The sequence below is a fragment of the Purpureocillium takamizusanense genome, chromosome 2, assembly GCF_022605165.1.
Source record: "Purpureocillium takamizusanense chromosome 2, complete sequence".
Classification (NCBI taxonomy): Eukaryota; Fungi; Ascomycota; class Sordariomycetes; order Hypocreales; family Ophiocordycipitaceae; genus Purpureocillium; species Purpureocillium takamizusanense.
The window spans coordinates 4,011,973-4,032,392 of record NC_063069.1 but is presented as its reverse complement, the minus strand read 5'-3'; the positions used below and the strand labels follow the sequence as shown (position 1 = coordinate 4,032,392).

Below are 20,420 nucleotides of genomic sequence, written 5' to 3'. Positions count from 1 at the left end.
CAACGTTGGTCAGCCTCAGGGGAGCGGATAGCTCGGCGGGCCCCCATCGCCCGTCAATCCGCCCGCCGCCCGCCGCCCGCCTCCCGCCTTGGGGGCCGCATGTGCCAGTGAGGCAGTGACGTTCCTAATCATACCCTGGGCGAACCACGCCGGTTCGTCACGAGCGGCTGGGGTACAGCGGGCGAACGCTCCCTAGGGTTGCATCGTGTTGGCTGGTGAGCTCTGCGGAGGCTCCAGGCGCGGCAGCGGCTCGGCCCAGCAAGGCAGTACATGTCGAGAGACGGGGAGTTGACGAAAGCTCTCACTGTCTCCATGTCGCCGAGATTGAGGCGGCGACGACTCCGACTCCGACGACAACATCAACGACTCCGACTCCGACGGGGGCCGATGGTACGCACCGTTGCTCAGACGCGGATGCCCTTCTCATCCTTCCAACAATTATAACACACCGGCCGAAGCGCAGAGAGGAAATAGAATGTATCAAGGGCCTTGACGTATGTAGACTTGTTTTTGAGGGCATCTCGGCTGGCTTACATATATGGCTGGCGAACGCGCCAGATCACCCCGCTTACTCCTACTCCCCCGCAAACGCGCCAAAACTCCTCCCTCATAACTCCTCTTTGAGTTGCAAAACAACGTTACATATTCCGAGTTGCAAACGACAAAGACACTCTGGTTTTGCAAACGGCCAAAAGGCCCTCAACAGCTCCTCCGGCCGACATGGCTGGCGACAGCAAGCAGGCGGCGCCAGGCATGGAGCGCCAGTTTGCCGACGTCCTTGAGTCTGCGGCCAAGATCTACAGGGACAACACGGGGGAGGCGCTCAGCCTCAAGAGCTTCACGACCCCGCCCATGAAGACGGTCAAGGACCTCGAGCGCCAGCTGATCCGCCAGAACGAGGACTTTGCCGCGTTTCGTGCCAAGCGCCAGAGAATCTTCAGCATCCTTGGCGCCGCCCTCAAGCCCGTCGAGGTCATAGGCGAGGTCGTGGCGGGTGCGTCGTCGGAAGTCTTCGCCCCAGCGCAAAGCATTTACTCCGCCGTCCTGTACCTCATGAATGCGGCACACAATGTGTCGGCAACATACGATGCTATAGTCGAGCTGTTTGAGCAGCTGAAGGTGAGGAGAAAATCCAGCAACTGGCAGCAATTATCAAGGGCGGATCGCTGACCGCGTACATGTAGGACTTTACGCCTCGCCTCGAGGTCTATGTCAAGCACCACATGTCGCCGGGCTTGTACCAGAAACTAGCCTCCATCCTCGCGACGTTGTTCGAGGTGCTCATCCTTGCATCAAAGGAGATCCGGGGCGGTCGCGTTAGGGCGTACTTTAAGCGGCTCATCAGCATCAAGAGCCCTGTGCAGCCCGCTCTCCAGAAGCTCAAGGACTTGACGGTGGGGGAGCAGCAGCACGTCGTGGCCGAAACGTACGGTGGCGTGTCGCAGCTCAACACAAAGGCCGACCTCATCGACAGCACCGTTGCCCAGGTCAGCCAGAACGTGCAGAGCATGCGCCTGGAGCAGCGGGAATGGCGCAACGTGGCGGCCGGCGAGAAGCTGCGACGGATCCTGGCGCCGTCTCCGTTCCCAGAGGATTTCTACAACGCGTTCAAAAAGTCAAGCGTACCTGGCACCGGCGATTGGATCACCCAGGACGAGCGTGTGGCTGCGTGGTTTTCGGGCGAGACGCCGTATCTCTGGATCTCTGGCAATCCGGGTAAGTTGCCTTCCGCCAACACCTCCGTGCCCTCCACGTGTACCGCGCGTTGTTGGAGGTGACTGCTAACGACATGCAGGAACTGGCAAGTCGTATCTGACTTCGCGGATCGTTACGTGGAAAAAGGAAAACCTGGACGAGCATGCCAGTGTGGGATACTTCTTCTTTCGCTCAAGCACCCCCGAGACGAGGTCAGTGGTGCAGGCTCTTCGAGACGTCGCCTACCAGCTTAGCGAGAGCGATGGATTCTATGCCAAGGATCTCATACGGCGACTGCACAGCAGAGACGATGTCAAGACGGTGTCCAGCGCGTTTCGGCAGCTGTTCCCTGCGGGGACGGGACAGGAGACGGGAAGAAGGCGCTACATCTTTTTTGACGGCATCGATGAAGCCGAGGAAGCGGACATTGAGGAGCTGCTATCTGTTTTGGCACCAAGTGAAGATTCACAGCAGCCATCATCGACCCCTCAGTTCCAATTTGCGCTCGTGGGGAGGTCGCACTTGTCCGACAAGGTCACGGTCGCGCTGGACCCTCCCGTCCCCGGCCAGACCTTGACTATGGTACAGGTGTCGCCAGACCGCAGCGCCAGAGACGTCAGCGCGTATATATACGACAGCATCCTACACTCGAGGGTTCTCAGCCGCACTAGCGCCGACTTCAAGAAGACAGTCGCCGAGGCAGTGGAGAGGCAGGCGGACGGGCTCTTCATCGTCGCCAAGTTTATGCTCGAGGACGTGAACCGCAAGCGACACCAGAGCTCGATTCTGGAGAGCCTCCGGTCGTACCCGAAGGAGCTCGATGGTGTCCTGCAAAAGACACTAGACAACCTCGTCAAGGCGATATCCAAAGAGGAGGCGCGAGACCTCAACGAGATGCTCAGATGGGTCACTTGCGCCGAGGAGGTGCTGACCTTGGAGCAGCTCGAGGCGGGCCTGATCATGGCATTTGGGGACCCGCCGCTGTTTCTCGAGGAATCGATTCGTCGGCAGTACGCGTGCTTCTTTGAGCTCGAGCGTGAAGACGGTCTGACAACGGACGACCTTATCAAGGACTACGACAGGGCACGACGGGACCCGAGCCGAGATCTCAGTCCGGCGCGGCGCATCAGCCCAGGCAGGAGCCTTAGCATCGGAGAGAACGGAGGCATCGAGCGTCGTCTCAGTCCTGCAGGACGAGGCAGTCCGAGCAGGCGCTCAAGCCCGGCCAGCGGACGGTTCAGCCCACGACAAGCCAGCCCAGCGCATGGCTCCGATATCCTCGATTCGGCAAGCGACGTGGAGTTCCGGTCCAACAAGTACCTGACCAGAGTGACCTTCTTCCACACCTCCGTCCGCGAGTTCTTCCGGAGCGGCAGGTTCTCCAAGTCGATGCGCGAGACGGGCGCCGCAATCGGCTTCGACATCAACGAAGCCCGCATCCACATTCTCCGCGCGTGCCTGAGGGTCTTTATCGACAGGGAGTGGTTCGAGAGGCTTGATCTGGGCCAGGGCATGGCCGCGATGAAGCAGTACGCGGCGTGGTACTGGCAGGAACACGTCGCGGCCATCGATCCAGCGGATGTATCGAGCCAACACAAGCGTGAGCTCGGCCCGCAGCTGTACAGGATGCTCACCGACGAAAACGTCGTCTTTGACTGGAGCATCGTGTACGAGAAGAACGACGAGGGGCTCGAGGTCCTGACGGATCACAACATCAAGGGCCTGCAGCGGTGGTTCAGAGACGTCGACGTCGCCGACGGACTCGACTCTGCGGGCAAGAATTTCGCCAAAGCCGCGGGCGAGCACGGCTCTGGCGTCTGTGAGCAAATCGGCCGGTTCTACGCCAAGGCATGGCTGGCCAGCGACTTTGGGCGCTACGTGCCGACGCTCTTCTGCTTCAAGATTGTGCAAAACGTGGCCCTCATGGACGCCGGTTACGACTGGTCGCATGCCGGCACACACTGGCCCGACATCTCCGTCGAGGATCGTCTCGACAAGGCGACTGTCTGGGCGTCGCAGCCAGAGACGGCGCATTGGCACCGCCGAGTCGGGAGCACGTACCTGACGCTCGGGATGCACGCGTCCGCCCTCAAGCACTACGATGCCGCGCTCAAGCTGGATAACAACAGCGTCGAGACGTCGGGACGCATCGCCTTTTGCCTGTACCAAGACCGGCGGTACGGCACCGCGCTGGACCAGGCTCTCGAGTGCGCCGCCATCGAGGAGCGCAACATCGAGAGCGGCGCGCTGCAGGGCCCGGCCTTGAGGAAGAGCAAGTGGCGGCTGTACAAGGACTGCTTCCTGATCGCGCAGTGCGCGTACCGCATGGACAAGGTGGACATTGCGCACAAGTACTTTCGCAAGGCGATTGAGAACGCCGAGGCCGCGTCGCTCGAGGACGACGAGTTCCTGCAGCCCGAGACGGGCTACTTCGAGGTGCTCGCCTCGGAGGGCCTGCACGGCGAGGTGATGGAGCTCGCCGAGGAGATGGCCCGGCACCTGACCAAGACGAAGCACGGGCAGAACCGCTTCGTGGACCTGCTGCTGGAGAGGTACTTTTCGCTGCTCGTCATGGACTGGCTGCCGCGCGCGGCGGCCAAGACGGGCAAGGGCGAGTTTCTGCTGAGCGCGCTGGAGCTCGCCATCGAGGTCGCCGACGTCCAGCTGCGGGAGACGCTCGTGGTGCTGCACCTGCGGCTCGCGCACGGCACGACGTTTCAGTACGGCCGGGACATTGACAACGCCATTGCCGTGCTCGAGCAAATTGCGCTGCAAGAGTATCGCCCCCGCGGGAGCATCACGACGCGGCAGGCGTACGCCGTCGCCTTCCAGAAGCTGGCGGCGCTGTACAAGCAAAAGATCATCGACGTAGGCCTGGCGTCGGAGGCGGCCCAGGGGTGGGTGAAGAAGATGGAGGCGGTCAAGAGCAAGCAGGACCGGCACCACAACTTCAACATGCCGGCCGACATGCTCGGGTCCGACGTGAACGCGGCGTCCATCTACCTGGCGTGCTTCTACCGGCTGCTGGGACGGGCGTCGGAGGCCCGGGAGCTCCTGAGGGGGCTCATCCAGGACGGCCTGGACCTCCTGTCGGACAGCGAGCCGGGCAACGACGTCTACGCGCTCGACAACCTGCTCCGCGTCTTCATCGCCGCGGGGGAGGTGTCCAACGCCATCGCGCTGGCGCGCTCGATGCGCAAGGTCAACCCCGAGGCGTCGTTTAGCACCATCAGCGAGTCGCCCGAGGAGCGCCGCGGCGCGCCCAAGCTGCCCGACATCCAGTCGTACGACCGCAGCTGCTTCCAGTGCTTCAACAACGTGGCGTCGGGCGAGGAGTTTGCCGTGTGCCGGTACTGCATGGAGAGCTACTGCACGCGCTGCCTGGACAAGGTGATTCAGGCGCCGGGCAACAAGACGGGCGAGACGGGCAGTGGTGGTGGTGGTGGTGGTGGTGATGGTGTTGCAGCCAAGGTGGTGTGCCGGAGCGATCACGAGTGGTTCACCGTGCCGCCGCTGAACCGCCTGCTGCACACGGGAGAGATTATGCTCGAGGACGGGCGCGTCTATGGGTTCGAGGAGTGGAAGGACGAGGTGAGGAAGGCGTGGGACTTGGCGTGAGCGGGTTGATTCGATGTTGATGAGTTGCGGCGTCTGGCGTTGAATGTTTGATCGACGCGTCCGTTACATATACTTTACAGACGACATACTTTTTGTAGACGGGCTACATGTGGCACATGCTGTTTGGTAGGTGGTGGTGGTCACTGGCAAAATGACAAAATTGGACAAACGGCAGCACCATCAAAAGGCGGTGTGGTAACTTTGATGAAGTTCTCTTGTGAGAGATGGCAAAAAATGAAGCCAGAGGCGGATGCTCTCCCGCCGGGAATTGAACCCGGGTCTCAAGCGTGACAAGCTTGCATACTGACCACTATACTACGGAAGACTCAAGCGGCTGTTGACAGCCGTCGTAGCGAGTGATGGTTGGCTCGTTGAAGGTCGGAGCGTTATTTTGGTATAGGAAGGGTACGGTGGATCCCACAAGATTTTCTTCCCATCACATCTAGTGGGTCAGGAGCCGAACCACCTAGAGTGGGATATTCTTGATGCCGCTGTCTCCTTTAAAGCAGGCAGGACTATAGAGATGACATTTCACGCACTCGTTGTATTTCTCCAGGTTTCGGTCTATAGGAAGCCATACAAAAATGGCACTATATGTTCGTCATGACCAAGTCTTTAAGTCACTAGAAAAATTAAGACTGGCTGGCGTCACAGCTTCCATGTTCACAATGGAATCTCCTGGTCCAGGGTATCTCACGAGACTGCTGGCTGTACGGATTTGCAGCGCCGTTCACAAAAGCCGTCGCCTGTCCTCAGCTGGAGCCGTCCGTCTTTCTCAACCGTCGTCTGGCCTCGGCACAGTAGGCCCCCCCCCCCCCCGGCTCTGCTCCGTCTTGGTTGGTTCGCTCTCTTCATCACACGGCATGAACATGTCACCAACGTCTTCATGCAGCTGCGTTTCTGCATATCGGTTGGTTCGCGACGAGAGCTGGGAAAGTCAAGGGGTCGCACACTATCAAGGAACCGTGTTGGATAGCGTCATGTTGCACCCGCGCGTCTAGTCAAGGTGTCGCGCACCATGAAGGAACCGTGTTGGATAGCGTCATGTTGCATCCGCGCGTCTAGTCAAGGCCCTGCCGAGCCTGGCATGTCGAATACCATCCCCGGCTCCGCGGCCAACACCTCGCCCCCAAACCCCGTCCGCGCCCTGAGAACCGCCGCAGCCGAGTCGTTCCCCGGCCAGAAGTGCGTCAGGAGCAACATCCCGGCCCTCGCCTCGGCGGCGCAGCGACCCGCCTCGGACGCCGTCATCAGGAACCGCTCCGTGGGAGGTCTGTCCGCCTCGCCGGGCCGGTCCGTGGCGTCCACGATGAAGACGCGCGCGTCTCGGCCAAGTTCCGCGAGCAAGGGCGAGGGCCCCGTGTCGCCGGTGTAGGCAAGAATAGCGCGCGAGTCCGAGGTGCTGCTGTTGCCTGTGCCGCCGCTGGTGTCATCCTGCTGATGGGCTTGCCCTGGCGGCGCGTCGCCGTCGTCGGGGAGCAGAGCTAGACGGACGCCAATGTTGGGGACCCAGTGAGGCAAGAGGAGGCCCGTCAGCTGCAAAGAGGTGCCGATGGTATAGGTACAGCGATGGGTGAGGATGTGCACCTCTGCGATGGCATCCAGTGGCAGGTCTGGCTCTAGATGGGCGAGCTGTTCGATCACGCCGCTTGTGCAGTACAGACTGAGCTTCCTCTTCTTGTCGGCTCGGTGCTCTTCCTGTCCCGAGTTCCCTGCCGCCTTCGACGTAGACGGTACCTGTGGCGATGGCCCGTAGTAGAGCAGCCGCAGCAGGGCGTGTAGGTCGAGCCAGTGGTCCGGATGCTCGTGCGTCACAACAACTGCGTCGATGGCGTGCGGTTGGACGCCCCGCGCGAGAAGCGGCTGAAGAGTTCCGTAGCCGAGGTCGAGCACGATGGTGAGCTCATCCCAGATCAAGAGGAAGCCGGAGCAGGGCCTGCCGAGAGTTGGGTAGGCGGCCTGGCTGCCGAGGACGGCGAGCTGGCGAGGCATCGAAGATGGAGGTTGAAGATGTGCCTGCGGAATACGAGTATCTGCGCCGACGGTTGCGTTCCAGATAGCGAAAGCCGTGCTATGTGCGTTGGAGGCTGGATGGCGACCGTGTGCGATTTCAATGTTATATCGTCGCTGGAGGTGAGGGGAAACATCATCATCGCACCAAGGGCGCGCCTCGCCGCATGTCATCCCTATGTATGTATTTCAGTCCAATTGTGTCCAGGTCCGCAACTCGTCCGCCCCAAAGAACGCGACTTGCTATGTTGGAACGCAGAAAAATGCTCCCAGTAAATACAGTATCTACACACATACACCACATGCAATATCCCCCCCTCGGGCCAGCTCCCAACGAAACATGGATCCCGAGCGCCACCCTCTACAGAGTGCAAACCCCTTCATAGCTTGGAATCCTGCATTTCCCGACGTACCACTTCGCGCAGCTCCTTGCGCAGAATCTTGCCGGCTGCGCTTCTCGGCACCGCGTCCACGAGCTTGACGCCGCCGCGCAGCTGCTTGTAGCTCGAGACCTGGCTCTTGACGTACGCCGCGATGTCTGCCTCGGACAATTTGCCTCGGGCCGGCGGCGCGAGCACTACGTACGCGCGCGGCGCCTCCGTATCGTCATAGGGGACGCCAATGACGGCCGCGTCGGCGACGGCCGGGTGTGCCAGCAACACGCCCTCGAGCTCAGCGGGCGCGACCTGCAGGCCCTTGTACTTGATGAGTTCCTGGATGAGGTCGGGCGTCAGTTGCTGCTCCCAGACTCTCTAAATCGTGGGGAGGCAGTTCATGATCCGGGACTCACCTTTTTGCGGTCAACTATGTATAGCAGGTCGCCCTCCATGCGAATGATGTCGCCGGTGCGGAACCAGCCGTCGTCGGTAAAAGAGTTCTTGTTGGCCTCGGGGTTGTTGTGGTAGCCCTTTGTGATCATGGGCCCCTTGACCAGCGCCTCGCCTGGTTGCCCTGGAGCCACGTCCTTGCCGTCGTCGTCGACGAGTCTGGAGTCAAGTCAGCAACTGAGCGAGCGTTGCACGGCCTCTGCATGAAAGGCAGGCAATAGAGTCTCACCGCAGAGTAATGTTGGGCATCAGCGGACTCAAGCTGCCCACCGTGTCCTTGCGACCCGGCTTCGTATGTGTAATGGCTCCCGTCGTCTCGCTCAACCCCCATACCTGCGTCACCGTGGCGTCGGGGTGTATCTTCTCGCTCGCCGCCACCTGAATCTCCTTGCTCAGCGGGGCCGCACCGCCAATGGCCATGCGCACGCGCGAGAACTGCTTCTTGACGGCCGGGTGCTTCGCAATCGCGGCGTAGATGGGCGGCACGGTAAATAACATGGTGATGTGCAGCTCCTCGACGTAGCGCACAAAGTCGTCGAGCTTGAAGCCGGGCATCCAGAAGACGAGCGAGCCCTCGAAGACGGGGTTGATGAAGTAGCCCTGCACGCCGGCAATGTGCGCCGTCGGCAGGTGCGCCATGGTGCGCGGCGTGTAGTCGGTCCACGTTTCGGTGACGGGGCGGTTCAGGTGTCCCGTGAGATACGACTCGGACACGACGTTGGCGTGCGACACGAGCACGCCCTTGGGCAGGCCCGTCGTCCCGGACGAGTACAGGATGCAGATGGTGCGGTCCGCGAGCTCGCGCGGGTCCGTGATGCGCTTCCACGGCAGATGGTTCTCGAAGTCACAGCGCACGCGGCCGTCGGCGCTCTCGAGGGAGACGCGCGGGTGCGACGTCAGGACGAGGACGTTGCGCTCCGACAGGCCCGCGAGCCTCGCCGCCTCGAGGGCCTGCGGCTTGACGTCGGCGCTGCAGACGAGCAGCTGTCCCGGCCCGTCGGCGATCTGTCGCGCGAGATCCTTGGGCGTGCCGGCGGCGGACGCGGCCGAGTAGATGCCCTCGGCGGCGATGACGCCATAGAAGAGGCAGGGGAGGGCCGACTGTCCGCTCGAGACGGTGACGACGACATCGCGCGCCGGCCCGGACGCGCCGATGCCATAGTTGTGCCGCAGGAAGTGCGCAAACGCAGTCGCGAGGTGACGAGCTCGTGTCGTGGTGATGACGGCGCTGGGGTCGTGCGCCTCGGCGAAGAGCGGCGTCGACGCCTTGGCCCGGGACGACTCGTAATCTTGTTCATGTGGTAAGCTTCATCAGAGCGGAATGATCAAGAGACACGACGGATAGGGAACAAAAAGTTGAGAGAAAAGGGCACACAGGTATCAACAATGGAGACATTGTGTCACCCAGTAGTTACCGTATCCAGTGTACCAGGTCATCATCAGGGGGGTCCCAACATACCGAACAAAAAGGTCAAAAGATCCAGGTTCGGAACCTGGACCTCATCGGCTTTCCCGTATATCATCTTGACGGTAGTGAAACCTCCTCGACAGCTTCAATCTGGACCGAGGCTGGCAGCTCCCCCCAGCCTGCAATGTCTGCTGTTTCGCAGCTTTCTTTAAACGGCGCCCAGCGCGTTGAGTGTGCCTCGGCTCCGCGCCGGTTGTGCCACCCCCCGTGCGATTTACCCCGCAATCTCGAGCGGAGGCAGGCGGCACTCGCAACTGTTCCGCTCTGTCTGGGGAATAAGTTAGTTACCGGCCGGCTTCCCGTGCGGCTAATGTCGACGGGGAGTTGCTCCGGGGCGGCGATCAAGGAGCCCCCCATCAACACCCCTCGCGAAAGACTGACCGGCCCTGACTGATTTATAACAGGGCCACCAACGCGACAACGGCTGTTCTTAGGCCCGCATCAAAGCCTAGGTCATTTGATGTATCGTTTTGGCGTTGTCTCTGGCATGCGGCGATTGGTAAGGCGTTGGGCGTGGGCGTCGGTCTGGCATTCTTCATGAGGGCATGCCCTTGCGAGAAACAAATATTGGGGCTGGCTGGCACATGCAGCAGCACAGAGGACCCAACAACCGTGGCGCTCTCTCTGCAGATAGAAGAAGCGAGTCGGGCGCCTCATTGGCAATATTTCATTTGGTGCTCGACCGACCGTTGGCTCTTGGGTCGCGAATTCACAGCGAGGCTCGAAGCCACAACCCCACGACAACCGCCCAACTGGCACCAAAAGAGACCTCTTTTGCCAACAGGCAGCGAGCTTTAGTCCCAACAAGCGAGCTGCGCCGGGGGGGTTGCGCCAGCCAGTTCACTTGGGGTGCGAGGACTCTGTTAGTGCCAGGCCCCTCGCTGGCGACATCGGGTTTCGTCTTTTCATTCATGTCGCGAGCCCAGGACAGCCAGCCAGCCAGGCTTGTTACTGTATGTGCGGTATGTGCGCGTGCATCACGCGACGTTGCCTACCAGAAATACCAAAAGCACGCGCAGTGGTCATGCATTAATCGATCCCATCTCGCAGATGTCACGACCGGGTTGTGCTGCGAGCCCTGCGCCACGCAGTAGAGCACAGGCGAAATCCGAGCGTCAATGCGGGCCCGCAGGACCGCCGCCTCTCGGCATTGATGGCCAACACACAGACCTTGTCGAAATTAAGCGAGGAAACGTGTCTTGCTCTTGATCGGATGCAAAATGGTGGAGGGAGGGGGGCCTCGGCTTTGGTGAGCGCAGGACAGTCCATGCTGGTCACGGCACAGGCGGTCTGGTGATGTGCCAAGTTCGCTTGCTACCTAATCAGCGTCGTTGTGTTTACTCGCCTTTACTTGAGACCGGATCAAAGGTGCGTCCAACACGCCGAGGTGGATCCCAAGCCCGCAGAGCACCAGACGTTCCCGGTTCATGATGCCGAGCAACTCCGTCGATACCATGACCCGAAGATTGCGTCCTCAGACTTGCTACATGTCGGCCGCCGTCAAGTCCTTGTGTGGGAAGTTAATGTGACGGCAGGTCTTCGAGTTCTGTATAGTGCGGGCAGAGAAACATGCTTGCGCGACTCGACTCGCAATCCTCCCCATTGGCACATCTCGCTCTACTATCAGCCCCCCCAGCCGTGTCGTCACTACAGCTCCAGGTCAGTGGATCATGCACACGGCCGTTTCAATCTGCGGGGGCTCCGTATCGTCTGGTTCAAACCCGCCCAACTGCCGCTCTCGGCCGTGGGGTGCAGCTCAGCGTGCATTCTATTCAGCCTCCTGCCCGATCCCGCGGCGGATGGCACGCCTCTCTCCTACGACGATACGGACATCATCGGTCCTGGTGCCCTTCCAAGCCGACACAATCACCTCCCTACAGGCCCGGCTGCGGCCTGAAACCATGGTTCATGTGTACGCCAGCTACCCCGTTGAGCAGGCGGCCAAGCTTCACCAGTGCCTGCCCCTATACTCGATCGGGCAGCTGTCCCCAAGATCCGCGTACCCGCCCATAGATTAAGCTTAAGACGTCCTGCCGAATGTTTATGATTGCTCCGAAGAGATGCCATATGCGCGAGGCCTACTCTTAACCTGCTACTGACTGGGTTAGTATGTCGCGCACTCACTGCGGACAATGACACCATGACATCGCTCCGTGTGCCCAGCGCCCAAGGAGGCAGCTCGGGCAGGAAGAGGTCTGTCTCAACCAGAACCAGGAAAACAGGGAAGTGATGCCTTCGTGTTGATGATAAGATCGGGGCGGTATAAGAGCGAGCGATTTTCCCGGGTTGCGAAGTGGACAGCTTGTAGGAACAGCCCTGAGCAGCCCACAAGAACATTAAAGAGTGTCGAGCCATACCCATCATGCACGTCAACGCTGCCCTTGTCGTCCTAGCGGCGAGCTGCCCCCTCGCTTTTGCCGCCCCGGCGGGGAGCGTTGCGCCTGGCCGAGGCTCCCTCCGTCTTGTCAAGACGTCGGAGCAGGACCCGGGCCAGTGGGTTGACGAGAAGGACTTTTGGAGCAAGTTTACCTCCAAAGGCATCACATTTATCGACATCACTGACGTCGAGGTATGTACGCTTCAAAGCTCGTGTTGGAGACCGCCATGGACTCACCTTTGTTCAGGACAAGGAAGTTCTCGCGGTCCTGTCTGGCCAGACGGGATCGGCATCGCTGGCGAAGATTGCCGCGACGTACCCGAGTGGACCGCAGCATGTCGAGGAGGCGAACAAGCTCATTTCACAGTCCAACACAAATGGGCCTCAGAGCTGGCTGAAGTCCTTGACCAGGTAAGTGCATGTGCATTCTCTACCTGAAAGATAAACCATGGACGTTTCATGTTGGAAGAGGAGTGAGTCGTGACTGACCAGTCTTGCTTTGGAAGCTTTCACACTCGTCACTACCAGTCGTCGACGGGCTTGGAAGCGTCAAACTGGCTGTTTGATCAAGTCAAGAAGACGGCCGCGGCCAACTCCGCAATCACGGTGAAGCAGTTCAAGCATCGCTTTAATCAACCCTCCATCATTGCGCAGCTGCCCGGCGAGTCGTCCAACCTCGGTGCGTGACTCAACTCCCAAACTTCTCTGACGTAGCGCGAAAGCATCAGATATTGCTACGTCATGCTGCGACAACATCTGACTGAACCGGATGTAGTGATTGTCGGCGCGCACATGGACTCGACCGTTGGGTCGCCCAGCGCGCGCTCCCCCGGCGCCGACGACAACGGGTCTGGCTCCGTCACCATCCTCGAGGCGCTGCGCGTCATCGCCAGCAGCGGCATCAAGCCCAAGAACACGCTCGAGTTCCACTGGTACGCGGGCGAGGAGGGCGGGCTCCTGGGCTCCAAGGAGGTGTACGCCAACTACAAGCAGACGGGCAAAAAGGTCACCGCGTTCCTCAACCAGGACATGACGGGGTACTCCCCGAACAAGAGGCCGGCCGTCTTCACCGACAACGTGGACGTGCCGCTGACGACGTACGTGCGTACGATTGTCAAGCAGTACACGGGCCTTGAGCCGTCTACGTCGCGGTGCGGCTACGGCTGCTCCGATCACGCGAGCGGCCGCTCCAATGGCTTCCGTAAGTTCATGCAAGCCGGCAGGGCTGAGACACGTACTGTTGTGTAAAGCGTCCTTGTTTACTGACGGCTGGTCGTAGCTTCGGCTTTTGTTGGCGAGGACACATTCGACGCCATGAACCCCAACATCCATTCGTCTCGAGATGTGAGTCCAGCTTACGCAGGTTCAATCGGAAGTAGTACCCGCGCTGACAATATGAACAGTCTCTCGAGAAGATTGACTGGTCTGCCGTGCACCGCCACGTGAAGCTCACGATTGGCTTCCTGGTAGAGGCTTCGTATGTCGTGGGGTGAAGTTCGCTGCCCTTATACATGGAGCAATTTGCGACACTGGTCGGTCGGTCTGTCATCGGTCTAGTCTTGACGACCCGCAGAGGAGTCGCATCGCTGCTGATATAGTGTGTGTTTTTTCTGAAAGCGAGCGTACATGTAGCTATATTTGATGTAGGGCCTCTTGCAGCGACCAACCCGAACAAGATGCCCTAGAAATTCATTGATGAGAGTATGCAGCTCCCATTCCCCAGATTGAGCTTTCTCATGTGCAGCCAACTGTGTAACATGAATCCTGCAGACTGTACGAAGTATTTATGTGATAAGGGCGTTGTCAGTTGCGTCTTGTGACTCGGGTGCTGTCAGCCGTGTGATTCCGGTTCACACAATATTTCCACAGGCAGTACTAGGCCTGGCTGACTAGCGTCCCGCTGAAGACATTGATTTCGGGACCGAGTCGGAGGCGGGGACGACGCTGAAAAAAACCTAGCGTGGCCGAAGCATACATAGTGTGGCCGCCAGGCGTCGTCAATGGAACGGCGCGTCTCTCGTTACGTACTTTGGGCACTCTTTTTCGGCAGCGGTGATGGCCATTGTCGGGTACACGGACCAGATGAGAAACCCGGGACCGCAAACAATCAGCGGTGCCGAGTGGTTCGCAACCAACAACGGCAACATGGATGGTATAAAGACGCGTCGTTCTGGCCAAACGGCCGCAGTCTGGAACCACACGCGCCTGACAGCAGCTTGTGTCACCTCCAGCACTCCAGCCACCAGATTTCCCTTGCATCCTTGCATCTCAGGATAAGCAGCCCAACTTTAAACTTGGAAACAAGAAACAAGCCAAGTGTCGCACAAGATGGCCAGCATCGCCATCGTTGGGGGCGGCCCCGCTGGCCTCTGCCTCGGCGTCCTGCTTCACAAGCAGGGCATCCACTTTACAATCTACGAGCTCCGCGAGCCCCCTTCCAAGGATGCCACGGCGATGCCCTCGGGCATGCTCGACCTGCACGAGGAGTCCGGCCTCGCCGCCATCCGCGCGTGCGGCCTGTGGGACCGGTTCCTGCCGCTGACGAGCGACTGCGCTCCGAGCATGCTCGTGATGAATGGTGAGAAGGCGAAGATCACGTACCGATATGACGGCGGGCAGGAGTACCGCCCTGAAATAGCCCGCAGCCTGCTGGCGGACCTGCTACTCTCGGCGGTGCCCCAGGAGAACATCCGATGGGGACACAAACTGGAGTCGGCGAGGAGAACCGCGACTGGTAGGATTGCTCTCGACTTTGGCGACCGCGGCACCTTTCAGCACGATTTCGTTGTCGGCGCCGATGGCGCATGGTCAAGGGTCCGCCCGCTGGTGACGGATGTGAAGCCGCAATACGGCGGCGTCAGCTTATCTACGCTACGGGTCCTCGAGGCGAGCACACGACATCCAGAGCTATCCTCCCTCGTGGGCAAGGGATCCTGCGCCATCCTCGCGAACCACAACGGCCTCTTTACGCACCGGAGTCTCAGAGACTCTATCTGGCTATACGCCATTGTCAGCGGCGGCGACGAGCACGCCATCCAAGACCGGACTACGGGCCTTAGTCCGAAAGAATTTGAGGACATGATGATGAGCGACGATAAGCTTTTCGGGACTTGGAGTGAGCGCACAAAGGCACTGCTGGAGGCGGCCTGCCGCGAGGAGGACGCCCTCGAGGGCAAGGTCCCGCCTCTCAAGCCCCTGTACATGCTGCCCCTGGACCACAAGTGGGAGGCCCAGCCGGGCGTGTCCATCATCGGCGACGCCGCGCACCTCATGATGCCCTGGGCGGGCGAGGGCGTCAACCTGGCGCTGTGGGACTCTCTCGACATCGCGGCGGCCATTGGCAAGGCGTGGGAGCAGTGCAACGGCGGCAGCGGCGGCGATGACAGCACCGGCAAGCTCCAAGAGGCACTGCTGCCGCTCGTGGCCGAGTTCGACGGCAAGATGTTTGCGCGGTCGAGCGTGGCGGCGCATGAGACGTGGGACAATAGTAGGGTCTTCTTCTTCACTGACGACGGCGCGCAGGCCATGGCGGATATGATGCCCCCCGGGCCGCCGCCCGAATAAGGGAGGGAGACGTGGCATGACTGGTGCGAGGTTGGATCGCGAACTTGGACCGAGAGATAGGACAGGGGAATAGGTGAAGAGGACACGACACTGGGGGTCCATCGGCCACAACTCTTAATGTGGATAGCGTCATGGAGATGTTCCCGGACAGACGACGCCGACTATGGCTAGATGTAGTGTATTGGCAAAATATTGACCTTGTTCTGTAATAAAAATCTCAGTTATTTCAACGCTCTGCCTAGATGCCTTTCTGAGTAGTTGTTTAATGCAAGGATAAGCTAATGAAGCAGATTGTAGTACGTAGCATGCCCAAGCGCCCTGCGGACTATGATGCCAAACATGTTGGCTCGCTCCTATGTATTGATGCCGTCATTTATAGCCCCAATCACCGTGTAGATTTAAACCGGTACAAGTCTCCTATTTAAACAAAGATATTATTTCTCGCTCGATTCGGTCGCCCCGCCCGCGTCTTCGATGCCGTCAAAGTCTACATTGCCAGCAACGAGGTAGTACGTGCCCAGCAGCTCGGCAGTGTAACGCTCGCGGTTGCGGAAGTGCTCTGCTCCCAGCTCCCGGAAGCAACCCTGCGCCGCGTCGAGCAGTTGGGCGTGGAGTGCCTTGTCCAGGGCCAAGATCTCGCCTACTCCGATATGAAGCTCGTTGCAAGTCGGTTGGGACCCGCCCAGGGCGCTGCGCGCGTCGGGCACCGAGGAGACGACGCGCAGGCAAAAGTCGTCGAACAGGTCGTGACACTCCAGGAAAGCCACAACGTCTGGCAGGGAGGCCGGGTCGGCGACGAACTGTTGCAGAGGGTTATCCCGGTTCTCGCGGATGGTCACCTCGGCGCGGGCTGCGAACTCGAGGTCCGCCACAAGTTTGCTGGGAGACAGGGCTGGGAACGGGGTCGGCTTCGCCCACGCGCGGGTGTAACCAACGCGGCGACGCCACCAGACGTTGCAGAAGACGGATGACATTATGACAGGGATGAGGATTACGTATCCCCACCATCGCGTGGCTGTGATCATCGAGCCGACGCCGCCCAGTATCGTCGCCGTGCCGTTGATGACGCAGAATGTTTGGACGTTGCGACTGCGCCGCTTGATGAGAGCCGCCGCCCGGGATCCCTTGAGGGGTCCGGCAGTCGCCGCGATGTGATGTTGGGCCTTGAGGAAGATGTACCCGCACCAGCCCGAGTTGACGAGGCCGTAGAGGGCGATGGGTGCGTTGCCGATGTATCCCGAGAGCAGGTTACTCGCGAACCAGACATCGTAGTTGGCGCCTCCGATGGCCATGAAAGTGCCGATGCAGATGAGGACGGCACCGAAACCCAACAGCATGTCCATGAACCAGCGGGCGATGGTCTCGCTGCCGAACTCGCGGAACGTGACAGCCCGGTAGACGTCCATGTCGAGAAGCGACTCGCCGCGCTGGACGCGCCGCTGCCTCTCGGCCTCGATCGCCCGCCTCTGCAGGCGCAGGAACAGGACATTGCGGCACGACACGAAGGCGTCGCGAAAAGCAAAGACGCTGAGCGCGCCGGCGACGACGCCGCCAATGGCCATGAAGACGATGGCGTAGATGGGCACGGGAACATCGTTCCAGACGTTGGCGGCAAAGTCCCCCGCGTTGCCGAGCTCCATGAAGCCCACGATGAAGGGCAGGTTGTTGATGAGGCGCGAGCCACGGACGAAGTCGAACCGGCCGTGCTTGTCCCTGGCGAGCGTCGTCACGGGCCGCCCATTGCCGTCACCACCAACGTTGCTGCCGCCGCCGCAGGGGGAGGGACGGGCCGTCGCGCCATCCATGGCGAGGGAAGCCGCTGCGGTCTGTGGGCGGTCGTCGTCGACTTGGCTGCCGGCAGGGCTGTCGAGCACTGCCTCAATGGCCGTATCGTCATGGGCTGGTGTCCCCGCCGCCGCACCGGGCAGTGCACGCACCATGGTGTGACGGGGTCGGGGTAGGGCTGAAGGAAGGAAATGTCGTTATAAGTGCAACTGCTGCGCCCTGATCGTGACCATTGCCGTGCAGCACACGCAGTCGTGGTTCGTTGAATTGAGACTGCTGAATAGAGAGGCCTTGTCGAGTCGAGTCGGGGGGTTGATGTCAAATTGAGTCAGCGGTGAGTGACGAGCAAGTCCGGCAGAGATCTCCGCGGCGACCGCCACATGCGCTTTAGCCTTTACTGAGCAGAAAATAGACAGGAACCCTCCGTCGTTGCGACTCTGGTCGTCATGCCTTGTGGCGCCCGTGTCGCAGCCGTGCAGTCGAGAGAGTAATCATCGAGAGAAGGACACGCAGCACATCAGGAATACGATGGCAATCCGGGGACAGCTACTCTACTGCACGTCGAAGAGCCAGCTTCGTATCGGCCCAAACTCGCCCTCTCGGCCTGCCCTTGCCGTTTATCCCTCATCAAACTTCTAGCACCAGACCTCGCTGGACGATGCCCCGGCCTGCGTGGGACCTCGCCAAACGCCCCCCGGCTTGGGCGGCCCCTGTCAAGCCATGGCTCGGAATGGCAGTGCCGAGTGCCCTGCCAGGCTGCGAGACGGGCGCCTCGGCGACCCCGTAACGGAGGGAGTGTGGCGTCTGGCGCGAGCCTACTACCGAAAGCCACCTGACGTTCCGCCCCCTTTTTACCAGCCAGCGGCCAGTACAGTCAGAGTCTGGTCCGACGTGGGATGGGACCACTTTTCAGTACGAAAGGGCCTTTGAAAGCCTGCTAATTTTGGTAGGCGTCGGTGGGGGTTCTCTCTGCAATCACAAATCCCGTCTCGGAAGCTGGCGCTCAACTGTCTTGAAGGCCATGAGCTGCTGCGGCGTTGTGCCGACCTGTCTACACATATCAGGTTTGTCGTCGGATGCCGACATGGAGACGGCATAAATATTGCTCACCTTATTAAGTGGCAACAACAAGAAGGGTCTTCCTTCAGGGACGTGGACGTGTTTGAAGGTGACGATTTGAAGGTGACGAAACTGGCGGCCGCCGCCACCGCGCGCCAACGGGCCGAACGTTTCCTTCATCACACATCCCCTGGCGCCACCATGCCGGCAACCGTGGGCCAATGTCGAGCCTTGTCGAGAGTGTAATAAGGCAAAGGAAAATACGTATGAGCCAATGTTAGAGCCTGCTCACTTCAGGCGCATACGTGCTGACGCGAGATGGCCATCTCGCCCCCCGATTGATCCAAGAGTGCGCGCGTAACCTTAGGCAGCCAAGCCGGGTCGAATGCGACTCTACGGCATCTCCCGGCCTCTTGAGTGGATCACAATGCTGGAGATCTCGGCGCCCTCCCCAGGAAGTGCATTGTGCACAGCTGGGGCATCCCATACGAGGCTCTATGGTAGGGCTCGGACGGACTTGGAACTTCAAGCCACCAGAACAATGCGGATGCGAGCCGCGTCAGCCTGTGTCATCTCATGACGCAGGAGGCAGCTGTTTTGTTTAACGCTTTGGTACTGATTGCGCGAAAGCAGGGAAAACACCATGCGCATTCGAAGCGTTGCACCTGCAGCCTGCGGCGGGGCGGCCGTCGCAGTCAATGGGTGTGACTGGACTGTTCAGCATAAATGTCAAGACACACTGCCAATGCTATCATCAAACACAAGTCGGGCCCGGATGATCTGAGCATCCATCATCTCACCACACAGACGAAACAAAACTCTCTCACCACGCCGTGGGCCCCCGTCCATGACGAGATTGCTGCCCGTCATAAAGCTACTGGCATTGCTCAGCAGAAACAGAGCCGCGCCTTTGAACTCCTCGGTCTTGGCCAGCCAGCCCATCATGTTCTCCCTCTTCCAAAGATCCTCCAGCTCCGGCTCCTCCGCAAACGTCTGCTCCACCATGGGCGTGCGGATGTGGCCCAGACTGATGGAGTTGACGCGGATCCCTGGGCTCCCGTCATCCCGCTCGTGGCTCCACTCCATGGCGAGATTACGCGTCAGTTGGATGAGGGCCGCCTTGGAGGAGTTATATACGGGTGATAGCATGCCCTTGTTGGCGATGAGGCCGGACATCATGCTCGCGATGAGGCAAATGCTCCCGCGGCACCTATACTTGAATATCATCTCTGCTGCCGCCGAGGCCGTCTCTAGCACCGCAGTGAAGTTGGTGGCGAGCATCTTGGCCGCGTCTTCGGACGTATAGTCGATGGCGGGTGTGATTTGCAGGATTCCTGCCGCTGCAGTGACCCCGTGGAGGCCCTCGTGTTCGTCGGCGATGGACTCAATTGTCTGCCGCAAGTGCTTGGTGTCGAGCACGTCCTGTTGCTGGTAGACAACATTGAAGCTTGCCGCCCCATTCAGGAACAACTCGGCTCTGTGCCGCCTCCCACTCCTCGTCGGGGTGCTCTGCGCGGTCTAGACAGTATACTAGAATCGTACATCTTGTGAGATTAGCCATTCATTGCTTCAGCGGCTGGGGCGTTCCATACCTCTACCGCCCGCTTCAACGAGGGCTTCAGCTACATGTAGTGCTAGGCCTAGACCGCGAGCACCGCCCGTGACGATGAATGTCTTTCCCCCCAAGTCAAAGTCGGCAAACCGCTTGTTACCAACCTCGGGCTGTCCTTTTGTCATTTTTACGTTGGTGTTCTGTCGGTATTCTGCGAGCTCGCTGGGATCATCGACTCTGACGGGTAAGGCGTAGGCATCCGTTGTGAGAGTTCAATTGTAACATGAAACAAAGCAATTGCTATTCTACTTCTATATGCGCATGCTATGAGTTTTTTGATGACCACAGCTAGTGATCCTTTAGATAGTGATTTCATCGTCGCGTCAGGGGGACGATCACGTTCTCATGCTTGTGCTGTCATGATGCGTGGTGTTTCCACAGGCGCCCCACGTTTCTATATCGAAC

General features: G+C 59.9%; 7 protein-coding genes and 1 non-coding gene across 8 annotated transcripts; 3 read left to right on the top strand and 5 right to left on the bottom strand.

Annotated features, from left to right (window-relative positions):
• The first annotated feature begins 573 nt into the window (after positions 1 to 573).
• On the top strand, positions 574 to 5,479 carry JDV02_003025 (uncharacterized protein). Its single transcript, XM_047984107.1, has 3 exons — positions 574 to 1,119; positions 1,185 to 1,716; positions 1,796 to 5,479. Exons 1-3 carry the CDS (start codon positions 721 to 723, stop codon positions 5,311 to 5,313), a joined length of 4,449 nt encoding a protein of 1,482 aa, XP_047840079.1. The 5' UTR covers positions 574 to 720; the 3' UTR covers positions 5,314 to 5,479.
• Positions 5,480 to 5,566: 87 nt separating this feature from the next.
• Positions 5,567 to 5,638, bottom strand: JDV02_003024. Its single transcript has one exon. It is a non-coding gene; the product is annotated as a tRNA-Asp (tRNA).
• A 740-nt stretch (positions 5,639 to 6,378) lies between these two features.
• JDV02_003023 (uncharacterized protein) lies at positions 6,379 to 7,305 on the bottom strand (the record flags this gene model as incomplete). Its single annotated transcript, XM_047984106.1, has 1 exon — positions 6,379 to 7,305. One exon carries the CDS (start codon positions 7,303 to 7,305, stop codon positions 6,379 to 6,381), a length of 927 nt encoding a protein of 308 aa, XP_047840078.1.
• Positions 7,306 to 7,594: 289 nt separating this feature from the next.
• On the bottom strand, positions 7,595 to 9,778 carry JDV02_003022 (uncharacterized protein). Its single transcript, XM_047984105.1, has 4 exons — positions 9,610 to 9,778; positions 8,380 to 9,439; positions 8,114 to 8,309; positions 7,595 to 8,036 (listed from the first exon to the last, which is right to left on the bottom strand). Exons 1-4 carry the CDS (start codon positions 9,671 to 9,673, stop codon positions 7,704 to 7,706), a joined length of 1,653 nt encoding a protein of 550 aa, XP_047840077.1. The 5' UTR covers positions 9,674 to 9,778; the 3' UTR covers positions 7,595 to 7,703.
• A 2,202-nt stretch (positions 9,779 to 11,980) lies between these two features.
• JDV02_003021 (Bacterial leucyl aminopeptidase) lies at positions 11,981 to 13,643 on the top strand (the record flags this gene model as incomplete). The annotated part of the gene is made up of 6 exons (XM_047984104.1): positions 11,981 to 12,187; positions 12,243 to 12,406; positions 12,502 to 12,674; positions 12,771 to 13,196; positions 13,275 to 13,339; positions 13,399 to 13,643. The coding sequence occupies 6 exons, from the start codon at positions 11,981 to 11,983 to the stop codon at positions 13,486 to 13,488; spliced, it is 1,125 nt and encodes a 374-aa protein (XP_047840076.1). The 3' UTR covers positions 13,489 to 13,643.
• Positions 13,644 to 14,128: 485 nt separating this feature from the next.
• Positions 14,129 to 15,744, top strand: JDV02_003020 (uncharacterized protein). The gene has a single exon (XM_047984103.1). It carries the CDS (start codon positions 14,324 to 14,326, stop codon positions 15,557 to 15,559), a length of 1,236 nt encoding a protein of 411 aa, XP_047840075.1. The 5' UTR covers positions 14,129 to 14,323; the 3' UTR covers positions 15,560 to 15,744.
• Positions 15,725 to 17,848, bottom strand: JDV02_003019 (uncharacterized protein). Its single transcript, XM_047984102.1, has one exon. It carries the CDS (start codon positions 17,497 to 17,499, stop codon positions 15,994 to 15,996), a length of 1,506 nt encoding a protein of 501 aa, XP_047840074.1. The 5' UTR covers positions 17,500 to 17,848; the 3' UTR covers positions 15,725 to 15,993.
• A 1,284-nt stretch (positions 17,849 to 19,132) lies between these two features.
• JDV02_003018 (uncharacterized protein) lies at positions 19,133 to 20,140 on the bottom strand (the record flags this gene model as incomplete). The annotated part of the gene is made up of 2 exons (XM_047984101.1): positions 19,133 to 19,921; positions 20,030 to 20,140. The coding sequence occupies 2 exons, from the start codon at positions 20,138 to 20,140 to the stop codon at positions 19,133 to 19,135; spliced, it is 900 nt and encodes a 299-aa protein (XP_047840073.1).
• Positions 20,141 to 20,420: the final 280 nt, after the last annotated feature.

Bases quoted from the DNA above. Each gene is read 5' to 3' on its own strand.
- JDV02_003019 (XM_047984102.1), bottom strand. From the start codon at position 17,499: ATGGTGCGTGCACTGCCCGGTGCGGCGGCGGGGACACCAGCCCATGAC.
- JDV02_003020 (XM_047984103.1), top strand. From the start codon at position 14,324: ATGGCCAGCATCGCCATCGTTGGGGGCGGCCCCGCTGGCCTCTGCCTC.
- JDV02_003022 (XM_047984105.1), bottom strand. From the start codon at position 9,673: ATGATATACGGGAAAGCCGATGAGGTCCAGGTTCCGAACCTGGATCTT. The intron at 8,310-8,379 runs GTGAGACTCTAT...ACTTGACTCCAG, and splicing joins ATGCCCAACATTACTCTGCG to ACTCGTCGACGACGACGGCA. The intron at 8,037-8,113 runs GTGAGTCCCGGA...GACCTCATCCAG, and splicing joins ACATAGTTGACCGCAAAAAG to GAACTCATCAAGTACAAGGG.
- JDV02_003025 (XM_047984107.1), top strand. From the start codon at position 721: ATGGCTGGCGACAGCAAGCAGGCGGCGCCAGGCATGGAGCGCCAGTTT. The intron at 1,120-1,184 runs GTGAGGAGAAAA...GCGTACATGTAG, and splicing joins AGCTGTTTGAGCAGCTGAAG to GACTTTACGCCTCGCCTCGA. The intron at 1,717-1,795 runs GTAAGTTGCCTT...AACGACATGCAG, and splicing joins CTGGATCTCTGGCAATCCGG to GAACTGGCAAGTCGTATCTG.